This window comes from Misgurnus anguillicaudatus, chromosome 15, assembly GCF_027580225.2.
Source record: "Misgurnus anguillicaudatus chromosome 15, ASM2758022v2, whole genome shotgun sequence".
Lineage (NCBI taxonomy): Eukaryota > Metazoa > Chordata > Actinopteri > Cypriniformes > Cobitidae > Misgurnus > Misgurnus anguillicaudatus.
In genome coordinates this window covers 2,730,224-2,749,134 of record NC_073351.2, presented here as the reverse complement: position 1 = coordinate 2,749,134, position 18,911 = coordinate 2,730,224, and the positions used below count along the sequence as shown (strand labels likewise).

The following is an 18,911-nucleotide window of genomic DNA, read 5'->3' as shown; positions in this document are numbered from 1 at the left end:
TGGTTGAAAATAAGTCGGTCCGCCTTGGACTGGTTTACGACGTGATTTCAACTAAGTAGTTTTGGCTGGACTGTTTGACTACGTGTTTTCAACTGACCATGTTTTCAACTCATAATCTACCAGTAAACAATTACGGTCTTTCAACGTTGAAATATGGTTGAAAATAAGTCGGTCCGCCTTGGACTGGTTTACGACGTGATTTCAACTAAGTAGTTTTGGCTGGACTGTTTGACTACGTGTTTTCAACTGACCACATTTTCAACTGACCACGTTTTCAACTCATAATCTAAGACAGCTAGATAATCTGTTATACATGCTAAAACAACAGAGAAAACAAATTACCAAACCATGTTTATTATTATTGTAGATCATTCTTGTTAATGATTGTGTTTGCGTACTGTATGGACACTGAGAAACACTGTACTAGTGGAAGTGTGCATGCGCATGAGTCCTGTTGGCACTGTTTTATATTCCCCTGCCGGATTGAAGTGTTTAGTTTCAGTTTGTTGCCTGTGGCTGTGTAAGCTGTAAATTGAATATACACTACAGATGTTTACGTAATAAATACGGCTGATTTGGATTGATCATGGACTCTACACTCATTTCTACAATTATCTTAAGTAAATGTAAAGAGTTTTACACATTACGTCAAAGTTATAAAAAATATGAAACTGCGATTGAGGTGCAATGAGGATTCATGCTATAATTACCCCACCCCACCAGGTGGCGGTAATGCACCATTAAAGGTAGTTGCCAACCGCCATAAAACTTAAAGAAGAAGCGAAGAGGCGTGTGAATGTGACGCAAATCTTCCACCCATCATCACAGAGAGAAGTCCAACCAACCGCCAGATTACAGAAAGTTCTGGACTGCTCATAGCAGGGATTTTCAAAGCTGTCCTGGAGGACCACTAGTACTGCACATTTTGCATGTTTCCCTTTTGTGACACACCTCATTCAGTTACCTTACACACCCAGTTCAAGTCTTGAGCCGTTTCTCAATACCAAGTACGCCAAGTTCGGACTTGTGTCCTTCTTAGTTCGGACTTGCAAGTTCAGACTCGGAAGAACGAACTTCTGACGCGAAATGCATTCTGGGAAACTTCGCTGTCATAAGTCCACACAAGTCTCCTCTGATGCATCCTCGATAAAATGGGCGGATCAAGAACACATCCGGGGATTTTATGTGAACTTGGGCTTGATGCGAACTTTGAATTGGAACAGTACTTGGGCCGCGACTGATGACGTTTCACAAGTCCACAAGAACGCAAGTACAGACAAGAACGCATATTGAGAAACGGCTTTGCAGTCTCTACTAATGAGCTGAAAATTTAAACCAGGTGTGTCTAATGAGGGAGACATGCAAATTGTGCAGTACTAGTAGTCCTCCAGGACAGCTTTGAAAACCTCTGGCTCATTGCATTGGACTGACCTATGTTTACTGCGCTCTGAAATCTGTGTTGGTATATGTTTATTGCACTCTGTGTTGGTTACTGGACCGAACTGTTTTTTGCAGACTGAAATCTGTTGGTTACTTGACTGTTTGCACTATTTAAAATGTTCTGTTTTATTAAAGTTATTATAACCCTTTAAAGCTTTGTTTCATTTTATAAAATGTTATTTGGTATGTTAATGTGGTCCTGTTTTCAACATTGAAAAGATGGATGAATATGGACCAAAATTAGACGTTGAAGGTCGACCTGATTTGAACGTTGAAAAGATGGACGAATATGACGTCTTTTCAATTTTCATTTTCAACCTTCAATGGACCAAAATTAGACGTTGAAGATCGACCTGATTTGAACGTTGAAAAGAAGGACGAATATGACGTCTTTTCAATTTTCATTTTCAACGTTCAATGGACCAAAATTAGACGTTGAAGATCGACCTGATTTGAACGTTGAAAAGATGGACGAATATGACGTCTTTTCAATTTTCATTTTCAACCTTCAATGGACCAAAATTAGACGTTGAAGATCGACCTGTTTTCAACGTTGAAAAGAAGGACAAATTTGACGTCTTTTCAATTTTCATTTTCAACCTTCACTGGACCGTAATTAGACGTTGAAGATTGACGTTGAAAAGTTGGACAAATTTGACATCTTTTCAATTTTCACTTTCAACCTTCAGTGGACCAAAATTAGACGTTGAAGGTTTACGTCTACTCAACGTCCAATAGACAACTTTTTGCTAGCTGGGGAGTAACACTTAAAATCTATTCTATATGTAACAGGAAGCCAGTGTAAGGACCTGAGGACTGGAGTGATGTGCTCAGATTTTTTGGTTCTGGTCAGAATTCTGGCAGCAGTGTTTTGTATGAGCTGCAGCTGTCTAATGGTCTTTTTGGGGATCCCCGTAAGAAGTCCATTGCAGTAATCCACCCTGCTGGTGATGAAAGCATGAACAAGTTTCTCTAAGTCCTAAAACATCTAATTCTGGCAATATTTCTGAGATGGTAGTAAGCTGATTTGCTTATTGCTTTCATATGACTACTGAAATTAAGGTCAGACTCCAGAATTACACCAAGATTTCTGACTTTATTTTGTGTCTTTAGACCCCTAGAGTAAAGATATGTGTTAACTTTGAGAGTTTCATCATTCTTTTCAAATACAATGACTTCAGTTTTGTCTTTGTTTAACTGAAGGAAGTTTTGACACATCCAACTGTTAATTTCATCAATGCATTTACATAGAGAGTCAATGGGGCTGTAGTCATTGGGAGACAGGGCTACTGTAAGTATATCTGGGTGTCATCTGCATAGCTGTGACAATTAAATTAATTTTAATGGAAATGTAAATATAATACATAAATATTAACTTCTCTTAGGCAAAATCAAGAAAATTTGGTGGATCTTAAGCTTTCAATAAAAAATTAATGGTAAAAATTAGTGGTAGTATTTATTTTACACTTTGGATCACTAACAGAGCTACACATTTATATTTAACCTTTTAAGACCAGAGCTTTGGTTTGTCTTTTTTTCAGATTGCTTACAGCTATTTTTGGGGTTAGGAAGAACCAATAAATGTAATAACCAAACATTTGACTTTGAACATGAAGCAGTGTTATCGTCCACATTTGTGTCCAACTGGTTCCAGTTATACAGAATTAAGTATTATGGTGCAAACAACATCCAGGTCTTAGGAGGTTAAGTTTAATCCTAATGCTCACTTTTGGCTATGTAACATCTATTAATTCATAACATTAGTGTTTTTTTGTCTTATGGTCTGGTCTGGTCAGTTTATTTTATCAGTGTAAAAAGAAACCATGAGCTGAAGGTTATTTTTGCCTTGCTAATCCTACTGGAGACACAGATGAAAGCACTGAATTCAGACAGATAATTTTACAGGATGTAAAATTAAATAGTATATGCATGTGACATCACCATTGGCCGAAGTTACTGCGGTTGCGCCCACTGAGTTGCAAAAAGTCTGAGCGACAACATTAGTGTATCGGGTGAAATCCACGAAAACAGGGGGAAACGTGTCTAAAATGGGAAATGTTTTTGTGTGATCAACAGAATCAACAAGAATTCAAAACTATCGTTTTCCAGACTGCCCCTCTTTCACCACTAGTTGTAGACACCTTAACCTCAGTTGCTTCCCAGGTGCTGCAGTGATAGCTGCCCACTGCTCCGGGTGTGCGTTTCATTGATTTTTTAAATGAATTTTGTTTATATATTTAAAGAAAAACACCTAAACTCATAAAAAATGCTTGCACTGGCAGGCAACTTTTTTTAAATGCTGGCGGAAAAGAATGAAAAATGAAAATTCTGTCATCATTTTCTCACTCTCTCTAAGGAAGATGTTTTCAGGAATGTTTGTAACCAAACCGTTCATGAGCCCCATTCAATTCCCTAGTATTATTTTGTCCTACTATGGAAGTGAATTGTGCTCGTTTTACAATTTTCAGATGAAATATCCCTTTAACAGCAGTAAAAGAGCACTCGCAGGCTGAACAGTTAACAGGGACTTCTGTGGTCAATGTAAAAGTATTCATCATCATTATTATTTATTACTGTACATGTTTTATTGGGGCTGCTGTTGTTGCGATATATATTCAAATTGTTTAGATATTGTACATAAATGTACATAATGTGCTCTGAAAACAAGTTAAAAAAGCAGTGACAAAAGGGCCCTCGCATTTAATGCATTTAAATGGGTAAATATAGGAGGAATATGGCAAAGGTATTTTGATGTGCCACACATCCTGTTGGCAGCAGGTGACGCAATTACTAAAACTTAATATGGGCATATACAGTGGAGATTAAAATTAGAGAACAATTTATGAACAGTTGATTTTTTCAGAAATAATGTAATCGTCATCATTCTAAATGTGAAGGAGTTTTAGTTATGGCTATACCACACTAGTAGAACAGGGTTTTAGCCATAACTTAAGCCCGGTGCACACTGTGAGATTTCAGCCACGATTTAGCTGTCTGGGACAAATTTTGAAATCCTAAAAGATTTCTAGAATCCTAGGCTGAAATCTGCCGTCTTTGATCGCTAGTTTGACATGTTCACAGACGGACAGCCAATTAAGGACCATGTCAGAAATTTTGAGACACAATCCTGCTGTGTGACACTTGTGAGTTATTGACCACAGCAAAAATATATCACTGTCTATAACATTATCTTTTAAAATTAAGATCTGAAAAATGGTACTTTCGCCCCTGCTCTCCTCTACTTGTCTCCTTAATTTTTCTTCTTTTTATGCTTGAGACAAGTCATGATTAAAATGAACGGTAGATGTTGTTTCGGTTTGCTGCCTTTGCTTCAGCGTGTGTTTACCCAGCCGTCGTCGATCAATGAGGTAAAAGTCTTTAAACTCGTACAGTCTGACATTGATGGAAACTGAGATCATACAGTGTGACTTGCATACATGGACTTAAAGGGCGTGTTGCAGGTTAACCACCACTGTCGATTAATGGGTACATAAATCACTCAAGATAAGTATATCATTTTGTGTCTCAAAAATTGTCTTTTTTTTACGTTTTTGGTATTAACGTTTTTTTTTACGCAATTCCGCGATTATGTCATGTTGGGGAGAAGTGAATAAAAGCCTCAGCCAGAGCCATAGAGATAGATGAGACATTTATTGCCGTTTAATACTTATGTATATAATATGGAAATCATATATACATAGTAGGAAATATATAATGCGGTATACTGCAAAGTTACCATGCTAATTATTATTTATGATATATATATAAAACTTTGCAAATCTACTGATTCGATCCATTCGTGTTATGACCACCAGGCTAGAGATTTTTAAACATCCTTAATCCACACTTACTAGTCTATCAAATAATATCTCAAATATATTGTTTTGTGAAATAAAAGGATGCTTTGTTATATTGTTTATGCGATCATAACGAATCACATGATCATTTTATACGCAGCAGCAGTCAGCAGCTGCAGCACACTCGAATCCGAGTCCGGCTGCATACATGTAAGGGATAATGTAGAGGCAGCCAGTAGTTATCGGGAAATAAGCCCCGACAGTGTGATGAGGACCCGACGCGAAGCGGAAACTATCCTTTCCGCGGAAAGGAGAATCATTGCAAACCGCAGTACTTTTTCGTATTATATTCCGTTTTGTGATACCCAACAACATAAAATACAATGGATAACAGTTTAAATGTTTATTATGAACAAGCAAATTGCACAAATTCGTTGAAAAAATGTAACCTGCAACACGCCCTTTAACTACGATCTTGATCGCACAGTGTGGCAGGCAATTAACGGATGTGAGATTGGTCATAAATGTATGTAAATGTATTAATACAAGCACTATCAGCCAAGCAACAGTATGTGAAGCTGGCAATAAAATTATATCTGTGATATACAAGTTATTCTTTTCCTCTAATTTAACTGAAATTTAAAATGTAATTTAATAATTTTTTGTAAAGATAAAAGGACAAAATATGTTTGCAGTTACATATTAACAAGGTCTCATTCAGGTATATTTAATAAAAACAAGTGTAACACAAAAATGTATCTTGTTCTGTGGTGAAATGATACCGAAGATTTGTTCAAAATTCCACTGGTATTGATAGACCACACTTGTGAGTTATGAGTAACGAGTTTACAAAAATAATTTCCTAGAACCTCTCAAGTGTGAGGAGAACATATTTGTACATTCAGTATAAAGATGACTCACCGTGTTTTGGGGAATCTTTCTCTTCTGAGCTGCTGTCCATCTCTGTCCTGTCAAAAGGGTTGACATGACCCTGACGAAAGCGTGCAAGTCTCTCATTATATTCCATGACACTACTCACATCTGTAGAGGAAAGATAGATTATTATTATTATTATTATTATTATTATTATTAAAACCAGACAAATGGCATTGAGGACTTTGAAAACATAATGTGACCCCACCTGTAAAAACCCAGCTAAAGACATTTTTTTAGATTTACTGTTTTCTACATAAGATTATTCTACATAAAGAACATTTTGGGAAAATATTCAGATAAGATTTTTTGATGCGTAATATGAGAACGGTTTGTTCTATCCAAAAGCTAATGATAACCTTTTGCTTTGAGTGACTCTACTCTAGATGCTATATATACAGTTACAAACTTCATACAAATCACGGGTACTATTCAATTGCACTACATGGCTAGAAGTCTGCATATTATTTCATATATCTCCAATTGTGTTCAGCTGACAAATTCAAGTAATATATTGGGATCATAATGAAAACACACGTGACTCTTGGCTTCTATTTCTTCTAATGTCTCTATCAAATAATGAAATAGTATCCTAGCACTTAGCCGCCTTAGAAAGAATAGTTTTCTTATTTTTGACTCCAAAGAAATATGATAGCATCATGAGTTTTCATTTTTGAGTGAACTAACCCTTTAATACAGTGCTTTTTAAGAAGGAATTGTATTTTAGGTATTGAATATATTTTAGTGTATATTGGAGTGGCATAATTTGAGTCTTGGTGTTTGACCTAAGGTTTTGGGCTTTTTTTGATTAGCCATTGGGAAGGTTTTGTTACGCAGACCTGGCAACCCTCCTGTGAACCCCTCATCATCACATGAAACAAATCCCTTTTGAATTGAGCAGCAGTATCATCTGTATGATGTCTGACATCTGACCACACTCTAACATTAATACAACTATACCCACATTATAGAAACAGCAGTTTTACTATTGAGTTACATATAAGTATTAGATGTGTACACATATGTACTTTACGCTGGATCACCGGGCTGCTAACCAACATCAAGTAGCACATGCAACACTCACAAAGCCAAATGACTGCAAAATGTATCGTTTGACAATCCGTACAGACTAATTAATGTTTAAATATATGAAACATAAGACAGGTTCACTGTGTGCTAACACATTTCAGACATTTAGCCAGCGTGTTAGCCACTTAGCGTCACATCTGAATTATGAAACAGGAAAAATGATGACAGTATTACTTAGCTTCAGAAGAACTACAACATCTTCATCATGGTCAGCATCCTAAAAGGTTGATAAATCACTGACTGTTGTCACTATTATATTTGTTATAACACAAGCATATGGGCTGTGTTGTTATGATTTTCTGTGTCTAGTTTTGTAGCGACATCTAGCGATTCAGTGATTCAAAACAAGATTTTTTGCAAGACAAAATAAATACAAATACAAAATAGCACTGCACCGACATACAATGAAACGAGAAGGAAAATAAATAAATAAATAAACAAATAAAAAAATTAATCGTATTTAAAACAAGAGAGAAGCGCAGCATGTAGCCCAATGACGTATTCCAATACGTAATGGGCGTTTAAACACGCATGCGCAGTGAAAGTAAATCCATTACGTATTGAGTGAGTACTGTAAAGGGTAATAATGTACCAACGTGCAAAACAATTAATGTTTCTGTGTGTTCAGTGCTTGTAGTTTCTTGCAGAGCTTTATTATAGAGCAAGTTATTTTACCTAATTTAGCCTTGAAAGCTGATCGTATTGGATGAGAAACGTGTAAAATTATTAAATTTTTGGCATTGTTAATAGTGTTCACAGCCAGTATTAAACAAGCATTTTTAAACAATGAGCTAAGGTATATTAGCAATGTCATATGTAACATTTTAAATAAACAAACATTTGAGTGTTGTATTTGAGTTTATTTAAAAAAAAAAATACTATTCAAGTCATTGAATAAACAGTGAAGAACTTAAGTAATGAAAAAAAATTCCAGTTCCCACAGCCTATTCAATTCACTGATCAGTGACAGCAAATATCGAAACATTCAAACAATCAACATTAAACATGAAAGTAAATCCAATTTGTGACCCTAACTGTGAAAACTCATCTAAAGTTATTTTTCTGTTATTTACTTTCTTCTACATAAGCTCATACTACATAAAGAACATTCTGTGGAAAGATCCTCTCATATCTTAAATATTGTCAAAGGTCGAAATCAATGTAAAACATAAAAAGTACACATTGTTGCTCATTATCTCAAAACTGTAATGCTTTCAGTGTGTTTTTTACAGGCAAGGTCACATACAGTATAATTGACTGCAGGTCAGGTAACGCTTTTGTCTAAAGTGATCGTAAATAGTTTATGGTGATTCATTGATGCAGAATAGATGAACAATTTGTCCCTGGGACACATTTCCTTCCAACTCCAACATAACCTGGTAGACAGTCTGTAAAGAACATATAGCACTCAATATGTGTCTGTGTATTTTATAGAGAATGCATTCCAGTTAACACATATTTTAAACAAGATAAGTAACTTTTAAAAATTAACTACAGTTATATAGTCTAAATCTAGTAATACTTTACAGAATAAAATCACTTTTTAGAATAAAAATCACTGTTAAACACACACATTTACATTTACACAGTTGATAGATGTTTTTTATCCAAAGTGACATACATTTTATCAATGAGGTGTGCTCCCTGAGGTCACATTCATGACCTTTTTGCTGCAAATGCAATGCTGTAAATAACTCACGGTCAAACCAGGCAACAGGAGCCTTTTCTCTGAAAGATGCTTCACTAGCAACATCACGGAAAAGCCGGAATGTCAGAGACAGTCTGAGGAAAAGCCACATCTCCATCTTCTCTAACATTCATGAGGATACGCCTCAGGATCTCAGGTGGCACCTCTCAAGAGAGAAATTTGAAAATTAATGTAATATATATTTAACATGTTTTCAAATGGAACTTTTTTTATGGGTAGCCCAATTAAAATAATCAATTAATCATCTTTGGGGGAAAGAGAGAGAGAGAGAGAGAGAGAGAGAGAGAGAGGGAAAGAGGATATAAAGTCTTACCTAACTTTATTACAGGCATCTTCCTAGCTTGCTGTCCCTAAAACATTTGGGGGGGGGGGTTGAATTGGGGCTTGAGCCCCGGCCACAGATTCAGTTTTAGATTCAAAGGCCAAATTCAAAACTTCTGTCAGGGTTTTTTCCTGTCTTTTTTGTAAACGTTCATTGTCATTTGTCTCGTTTCCTTATTCTCTATGTGTCAGGTTTTGATTTGAGGTTTTCTTGTTCTATGTTTGATTCACTGTGTTTATATACAGTATAGCCCTCTTGTTACTATTGTCTCTTGTCGGTTATTGAATGTTTTTGGTAGTTTGTGCATGTCATGTTATACCATTCCACAGTTTTCATGTTGTTAAATTATATTGCTTGTTTGGATTTATTAAAGTTTATATCTGCATTTAGATCCAGTCTTGTTTCATGTTTGGACAGCCACATTACAGCCCCCTTCAAGGACAGCAAGACAAGTTTGATAACCATTAATTATTAAGACTGAATGGGCAGACAAACTCGTGAAAAATCATTCAGGCCTATCATTTAGACTATGGAGCGTATTTAAGCCGCAGTCTCATCGCCTCCGCACCCAACGACAATTCTTCCAGCATCCCTCCTCCTCCCCATCTCCTCCTATGCTGCTCTCTTTCCTCCTTTTGTGCAGTTCTGTTACAGGGGGATTTAACTTCAGGTTCAGTCTCTCTGAAGGTTCAGAGCTTCCTTGAGGACAGCAAGCCAAGTTTGTTAACCATTAATTATTAAGACCAAATTGGCAGGCGAACTAGTGAAACAGGATTTGACAAAATGTCTGTGGCAGATACGTGGATTAGTTTTTAGGGCTTGCGGGGTTTCAGAACATTTTGTTTTGGGTTTCAATAGATCACTGTTTTTGTTTGGATGCATTTATAAGGGATAAATCTGAATAGGTTGCTTATTTGTTATATTTATAGGAAACTATCTAAGAAAACCAAATCGAATTATATTCTCATCCAGTAATGAACAGCAATGAGTATAATGTGAATCCTTCAGGTAATTAAGCAGTGTTTCATTATGGCATTCCATAGCTAATAGAGTCATATGATTCTGTTGCTGAATGACCTACAGACTTTCTACACAAATGAAGTTGTTTATCAACCATTGAATTGTTGACTCATTTAATTAGCTTAATCCTAAGGTAAACATAAAACATAAAAATAAGAACTACTAAACTACTTACCTTTGTCTCTTTTTATAAAGGGCCACCTAAAAGTGCACATCATCATGTATTTGGTTCATTATATTAGTATAGAGCAGAAATTTTGAAAACTTTTGACAGCCCTTTTTCATAAAATATGTAGGTCGGGGAACACTGAACCTGTCAAACAGGTAGTGGGGATCTTTAGCCCCTTAAATAGGCTAACTGAGGGCAGCTCAGCTTCATTTATTTATTATTTTGATTTCTCTCATAATGCAACAGTAGTAGAAAGCACATTTTTTATGTTGCACAACAACAGAAAAAGAGATAAATAACTGAGCAGAACACTCCAAATCTGCTTCATATTTCACAAGTCTGGATTAGACAAATAAAGCCTTCTTTGTTTGATCAAATCCAAGGCTAAGTACTTGTTTTGGCTTTGGTCGGAGAGCATGAGTTTTAATTCTGGTTAACCTGATACAGTGTGACAAGACTTCATTTATTCTGCTCATCTTGTTCTTTACCGGCTGCTGTCTTTATGTATCCAACATTAGTTTATTATAACATACTGAAATTAAAGCCCAAATGATTCCATTAGTTAGGGATACAATTCAAAAACATCTTATTGTCGCACAAGAACGACAGGCAAGTCAAAATGTGACTGTGATATTTATGGGAGGATTATTCCAAAGGATTTTTTGACCAGTCATTTATAGATCATTGCTAGCTCATCTAATTATTTCAAATTGGGCACAATATTTGTTTTTGTATGTAAGATCACCAGTCTGTCTGTTTTGTGATGTTTTGAAAAGTTCAAAGAAACTGTTAGTAGTGAAAGACAGAAGATTAAGTGGTCTAATGTAATGGTATGTAATCCATGATAGTTTTCATTACTCAGTTCTTTTGCCCAGAGCATCATCTCAAACACGTGAAACAACTTATGATGGGCTTTAATTACAGCAAATAGAAAAAGTCAAGAGTGTATCTATAATGGATTTCCTCATGCCCTAAACAGTGATAAAATAATAATGATAAACAACAAAAAGAGTCGTAGACCAAATAAATAAAGTTACGTTGACTGTAAAAATAGAGTTTATAGTTTTACATCATGAATCAATGCAAAGAGATTTAAAAAGGGGTGGTTTCCCAGACAGGGTTTAGACTGATCCAGGACAAGGCCTTAGTTATTAAGACATTTAAGTAGTTTTTACAAACAAACCTTACCTTACAAAAAAATAATACTGATGTGGATCCTGAGACAACACAATGGGAAACCACGTCTTTGTTTAGTAGCAATGGTCATACATAACAAATTTTGCGTAATTTAGAAATTTTCACTTTGTTACTTCTTTGTGTATTTCTGTGACAGCTACAAAAACAAAAAAAAAGTCATATATTTTGCACTCTAAAAAGTGCTGGGTTGTATAAAAACCCGGTTTTGTAAATATTGGACAAAACACATCACTGACAATGCAAAAAAACAATGCTGGGTTAAAAATGACCCAATGTTGGGTTGGGTAACAACAACCCAATAATTTATGTCTGACCAGACAGTTGTCTTCATTGTCTACACACCATTGTGCTAAAATACATTTTCAAAAAAATCCAAAGTGTTTGTTTCAATAACTAACACTTTCAGAAAAAAAGCCACAAAAAAGGTACAAAACTGTACCTTTTCTGTCACTGGGGTGGTACCCTAAGGTTCACCCTTGTACCTTATGACTATACAACATTGAAATGTTGTACCTTTTGGGGAACAAAAATATACCTTTTGGCACAACCCCAGCGACAGTTTTGTACCTTCTATTCTGACAGTGTACCCAGTGCATATTTTTTTCTTTACTTACTGAAAACATACAATGACATCCAAAATGTTGATAGCATTAGGGACATAAAATAGCATTCTTACAAAATGTACACAACTGAATCATACAGTTTGAAGGTAGATTGTCTGTTTCTATTGACGTAACAAAAAACTATCAAACAATTACAACAATAAGTTAAAATAAAGAAACAAAAAAAAAACTCTTAAGGAATGGATTTTTGCTGAATGAACTTTTCCTTTTTTGACTGTCTGTAAAGTCAGAGCTAGTTTTGAATGAATCATGTTACATTACTACGTGAGAGATTTCCTACCCATTATAGATGAGTACTGTATACATGTCCTGCACAATATAAAATATACACACTTATGAATAGCAATCCATGAAAAAAATGAGTTTATTTATTTATTACTTGTTTCTGGATTAAAACACAAAAGAAAAAAATTATTACTGCTCACCTGTAGTAAATTAGTGTAGATCATATTATTCATATTAATATATATCTAGGATAGGGAAATGGTTGTTCTTTCTTTGGTAAAGACAAAAACTAATTTTCCTGCAGCATATGCTCAATTCAGCACAAAACTGATTTTTTTTAACATTGTGTGAAAATATAATCAAACTTTGATGCTTCTCATCTCATCATTAGATTATAAGACTTTATTTAGCTTGGATTTTACAGACAGAGTCACAAGAGTTCCTAATTTTTATACTTGTTGGTTGATCATTGAACACATTTTTTATTGAATTTCAGGAGTCCAGGGTTTACTGTCTCACTGGGCATTCATTCTGGTTTAACCATCAGTCATCGCCATAATGGTAACCTTTTTGTTTATTTAATTAACCCTTTACTATGTACTCTGAGGCCGTGAATTTGCCCAAATGCTCTGGGTATATTAAACTGCACTTAGTGTGCTCAGTGTATAGATGTTTCAGCTGTCCCAACCCTGAGATCTGGATGAAACATTTCTTTTTGGTTTGGAGCCATGATGGTTTTACTTGAAATATATTAGATACTGGAACCCAATAAAAAAAAACTTTCAGCAGTTTTATTGATTTTACGGAATTCGTCTTTACCTTTTCCACTGTCCTTCTTTATCAACCATGATTTCCACAAAGAAAGAGGAGTGGGGTCCACGCACAACACTTGTTTGTAATCGGATCCTTTTAAGGAAATACGTGTTTCTAAAGGTTATAAGGGTCACTGGTACGTGAGCCCGTGTTGATAGCTTGTCACATCACAAAGCACCACGAGCAGAGCACGATTTCCTTCAGTGTCTTGCGCAGCTCCTGGCTGCGGTACGCGTATATGAGCGGGTCTATAAGGGAGTTGCATATGATGAGAATGAGAAAGAGGTTGAAGTGGCTGAAGTAACACTTGCAGTAAGGGTTTGTGGGACAGATGAGGATGAGAATGAGGTGAAGGAAGAAAGGCCCCCAACAGATGATAAAAACCCCGAGCAAGATGGTCAGTGTGATGGCTCCCTTCATGCTGGTGGCCTGTCGGCGGCTCTTTTTATGAAGAGCCATGATGCGTCTGGAGTGGACGTGCGCCAGGATGAACATGTGCAGGTACAGAACCGCCGTAAACACCAACGTCACGCCAAAAAACGTGACAAGACAGGCGATCACCGCGTTGTCGGTGTGATAAACGATAAACAACGAGCTGGAGGTGATGCTCGTGAGCCAAACCACGGCGATGATGGCCACGGCGCGCTGCGTGGTCATGATGCTGTGATAGCGCAGCGCGTAAAAGATGGTGATGTAGCGGTCCGCAGCGATGGTGCACAGGAAAGAAAGCGAGGACACAACCGAACTGCAGATCATAATGTCGATAACATTGTCCAGGTGCTGTAACATTTTCGCCGTGACGAGCAGCAGCCCTTGCTCCGTTAATAACATGAAGAGCGTCTCCACCACGTTACTGACGCTCACCAGCATATCCGACACTGCCAGACAGCAGATGAAATAATACATGGGCGAATGGAGATTTCTGTTCTTGATGATTGCCACAACCACCAAAATGTTTTCCACCAAACTGATCAAGCCGAGCACAAGAAACAACTCCTGCGGGATCATGATTTGGGCGATGCTCGTGGAGTTCAGGTTTCCGGGCGTTACGCTGCTGTTGAAAGTCATGTTCATTTCGGCGTCGAACGCATGTGATTGTGTTCTGTGATCCATGTGTGTTGTGTCGAAGTGATGGCGTGGCGAGTGACTCTGATGTCCTATTAACTTTCTTTATAAACTTTAAGAATGGATCATCATCACCAGCAAAGTATGTATCCAGTGCGCGTTACAGTGCTGTTTTAAAAGGGTTAACGCTGTTCCGAATGGAAACGAACATGCAACTTTGAAAAAAACTTGCAAACTAACTCAATCAATCATATTTATCGTTCTAGCGGCTGCGCACAAATGAAAGCTTAACTTGAGAGGATGCTGAGTCTTGCGCTCTTGGCCATGCAGCGCCTCACACTTCACTTGTCAACATCAAACTATTGTACCGACCCCTTAACGTCATAGAGATGTTATAACTCTGTCACGTAAAGCTCATGTGGATTAGGAAATACCGCCTGATAAAACAGAAGCATCTTTCATTGACACTCCGTCTGCTGCTCTCAGGGCCATTGAGGTTTGTCAACGTGACCACATGACACAAACCCACAAAGCCAAAACTACGTGTACATTTTAACAGCGAATACAGGCGGGGAAATTTGTATTGAACTTTTTTTTATGTTTATACAACAATTATGTAAAGCTAAAGGCAGTCAAACTGTGCTGTTATACAAGTTATTAGGCAAGGCAAGCAGTATCATATGCTGGTTACGCCAATGGTGACGTTGGTTCCAAATCACAACACCATGTGACCAAATCACAGATGTTGTTCTCTAAAACACTCTCCCTCTCAAAATTACTGTGGTCGTCCAGTCAGGTCATGAGACTCCAAAACAGCCCTGAGCAATCATGTACTCCTTCCATCTTCTATATATAGCATTAGCACTAATGGTGAAAATGCAGTTTATTGAAAACTGATAATGTGCCTATTCAGTTTTTTTCTTGATTCCAATTGTAGTATATTGCACAACATACAAACTTTCAATAAGGTCTGTATTTAGGGTGTTTAAGGTGTAAAAGTTATAACTCACCACGTCTATGGAGAAAATTAATGGATTTTTAATTTCAGGAGCCTTGAAGTGGGTGTAAGAGAGGGTGGCAGGCAGGGGACAGTAAAGTAGTCAAAAATCGTAAAAAAGTAAAAGTACAAATAACCAAAGAAGTAACCACTCATACAGAAATAATGATAACTGGTTGCATCTGTCAAATGAACTGCCAGTTGTAAATTATTTTGATTCAATTTTTTCTAGTTGTGTTTGATTTACTGGTGAGTTAATAAGAGAGGATAGATTGTACATAGTGTTTTATAAAAAAACATGACTGTGAAATATTTTACTGATTTAGAGTGTAATGGATATTTTGAGAGTTGTAGTGTAAATACAGTTAAATTCTGGTAGACAAAAATATTTGATTTATTTATTCGTGTTCATGACACGATTTTCCGCTTTTTGTGTCATTGAGCACAAATGTCTTTTTCATGTCCATCAACACGAATAAAAAAAAAAACTTTGTGACTATACCACGACTTGCCTTACCGTTTAGAGCAGTGGTTCTCAAACTGGGGGCCAGCCGCAAGATGGTGCCAGGGGGCCCCCCAGTTTTATAAAATACATTAATTTATCATGAATTCTGTGTAATTAAACCTAAAAAAAAAAAGGCTACTAACCTACAGCACTACTTTGTATAATTTAATGTTTTGATTAATTAAAATGTTAAGTTTTAGAACTGTTTTTTGTCATACATTTTCTTTTTGGGGGGCACCGTACATAAGGGGGGCCACACACTGAAAAAGTTTGAGAACCACTGGTTTAGAGAACTCAACCATTTGAGAACCACTGGTTTAGAGAACTCAACCATACATGAAATTAAGGTTCACATAAGTTTGCATACTTGACGGGAGAATGTGCGCACCTTTAAGCAACCTTTGAGCCGTGCATATGCACATTCTGGAGACAAGGGAATTGCCGATTTATCTTAAATATTATGACTTTTTCCAATGGTAAAAAATATTTAACCTCCTAAAGTTAATTTAAACTTAATTTAAAAACATCTTGCTCTTGCCTATCTTAACATAATCAGTGCCATCAATTTTGTCTCAAGATGCACACAAGTATTGTTTTTTTTTTTTTTGTTTTAAAAAACTACCTAAATGTCCTAATATAACTAAGGTCTAGTCCTGGATTAATCTAAACCCTGTCCGGGAAACCACCCTGCAGTGTTTGCAGTAATGGGAACAACGTGAACGAGTTAAGACGTATTTTGAAGTATTGAGAGGTTGGGGTTCAGAGACATCATCTCTCCAGGTTACACCAAATGACCTGCTTGAGAGGTAAGACTTGAACCATAGTAGCACTGTTCCAGAGACACCCATACCCTATAGGGTCAACAGGAGGATGTGGTGATTGACAGTGTCAAAAGCGGCAAATAGATCCAGTAGGATCAGTACTGAGTTTTCACTGAGTTTTCACTTAACAATCATTGCTTGAATTCAATAGAAATGAATAAAACAGGAAGACATGCACAAATGTATTTGTGACCGAGAGCTATAGTACAACAAAAGCATCTCAAAGCTTCATTATTATGTGACCAGTAATCTTATTCACTCTCAGAAAAAGGTATAGAAGTTGTCATTGGGATGGTACCATTTGGGCACAGATATGTACCTTTGAGGATTTTTTTAGGTTTAAATACCACAAAACTCACCTAAAAATAATGTAATTTGGGGTAAACATACCTCCGCGGTCATATTAACAACCAAATATATGTGACATTTAAAGTTAGTTGAGAATCGTCAAACAAAATGTTCCATTTTTTTGTCCCTCTGTCTGCTTCTCGTTATACGTACATTAGCAAAGATTTTGGTTGTTGAAGGATCGCAGACGGCCTGAAGGTCTGCTTGTCCTAAAATTGAGGTAACGTCTCACATGGAGGCTCACGACTCGTAGCCCTGGGTTAACCAGAAAACAAGGCCAGCATTTTAGTTATATCTCCGCCCAGAACTGTTATTAACACTATTAAATGATCATGCGGTGCCTTAAATAACACAAATGCAGTTTTGCTTGTCTGCATGGATCAGTGATGTTGGCTCTCACATAAGTAATGCTTTGTTTAAGGGATCATACCAAAATTTTTCACATAAAGGAAATACAGAGAACACCTGTGACGTTAAACAGTGAGCAAAATTCATGAATGTCGATTTATGGAGAAGTCTAAAATTAGTCAAAATGAATGATATTTTATAAAAAGAATGATAATGTGGCAAAGAACGGTGGATTGTTTAAAATAAGTTGGTTGTTGACATCTCTGCTCTCAATGTGCCATTGATACTAATACTGAATAAAATTAAAGATCACATCTTATACGTCTAGTCAAGTTTTCCTAGTTTATTTAAGTGACAACATCAGAATATTAATGTCACAATCATTTGGGTTCATTTTTCAACTTGTTATCAAATGAATTTGGTGTAAACAGAACCAAAGCAGTACGACAAAAGTGGTAACAGGTCAAATTAACCACCAGAACAACAAATTCATGATTTTTTTATCATTATACTCAGAATAATCGAAACATCTGGTGCAAAATCTTATTCAGAAATAAATACTAAGGTATGGATTTGACTCAGCGTAAGTCCAGGAATCAGAAGAATAATGTGAATTTTGTTTCTAGAACTTGCAGTTGGGAGAAATTGTTAGCATAAAAATAGTGAAACTTTTAATACTTGGTGACACTAAATGGAACTTCCAGTTTGAAATTGGCTATGGTTTAAAGTGTGAAAATCATTCAATGAGCTGACACAGACACCAGGAGGAAGACTAATAATATTAAAACTAACAGAAACAATATGATCCTTAAATGTCTGGACCTGTAATGAAATGATCATTTAAAATAGAAAAGCATGGAAAGATGGCTGATATTTTTAATTCTCAAGATGAAATCAACCATCTTCCATTTTTAACTATTCATTTAAGATGGTAAAGGGACAATGATATTTAAATGTTGAATGAGAGGATTACAGTTTGTCAATTAGTGATCATCAGGAAATATGACATCTATTTTAACATACACTAATAAAATACTCTGCTGGAAGATTGAGAATAATTTAAGGTTTTGTGTTTTCTTTCTAAAACATTTTAACACCACAATATGTAGTTTTATTTTAACTGAATCACACTAATACATTGTAATGTGCAGATTTCATATTCTTATTTTCATTGGCTCTACAGAAATGATGCTTGCTGCATGATAACACATTGTACGGGCCTGCATTTCAAAACTCTCGCAAAACCTTTCAGTAAATCTTTATGACACTTTTGTCTTAAAAATTTGACTCAAAGCTTTTTTATGGCTAACCACATATTTTGGCCAAGAGTTAAGAGGATTATAAAATTTAAAAATAAGTTTCAAATTACCTTACATATGTCTGTTGCATGTTTAAAATCAATAAGATTAAAATAAATCATCCATGGCCTCTAGTTGTTTACTTTATGAAGACAAATCTATTCTTTAAGGCACGTGGAATAAAGCTACAGTA

The 18,911-nt window shown here is 36.2% G+C and overlaps 2 protein-coding genes across 3 annotated transcripts in view; both read right to left on the bottom strand.

Annotated features, from left to right (window-relative positions):
- The window catches only part of def8 (differentially expressed in FDCP 8 homolog), a 33,960-nt gene extending 26,245 nt beyond the window's left edge, over positions 1 to 7,715 (bottom strand). Inside the window, exons 1-2 of one of the 2 annotated variants that reach the window (XM_073853291.1) lie at positions 7,440 to 7,715; positions 6,159 to 6,280 (exon numbers count right to left, since the gene is read on the bottom strand). In XM_073853291.1, coding sequence (XP_073709392.1) covers positions 6,159 to 6,264 — 106 coding nt within the window. In that variant the 5' untranslated portion in view covers positions 6,265 to 6,280; positions 7,440 to 7,715. Of the gene's footprint in view, positions 1 to 6,158; positions 6,281 to 7,433 lie in introns of both variants that reach the window. The other variant, XM_055173396.2, reaches the window with a different exon arrangement.
- A 4,849-nt stretch (positions 7,716 to 12,564) lies between these two features.
- mc1r (melanocortin 1 receptor) lies at positions 12,565 to 14,697 on the bottom strand. Its single transcript, XM_055173399.2, has one exon. It carries the CDS (start codon positions 14,447 to 14,449, stop codon positions 13,499 to 13,501), a length of 951 nt encoding a protein of 316 aa, XP_055029374.2. The 5' UTR covers positions 14,450 to 14,697; the 3' UTR covers positions 12,565 to 13,498.
- Between the last annotated feature and the right edge of the window lie 4,214 nt (positions 14,698 to 18,911).

Excerpts from the sequence above, each read along its gene's own strand:
- mc1r (XM_055173399.2), bottom strand. The coding sequence starts at position 14,449 with ATGGATCACAGAACACAATCACATGCGTTCGACGCCGAAATGAACATG.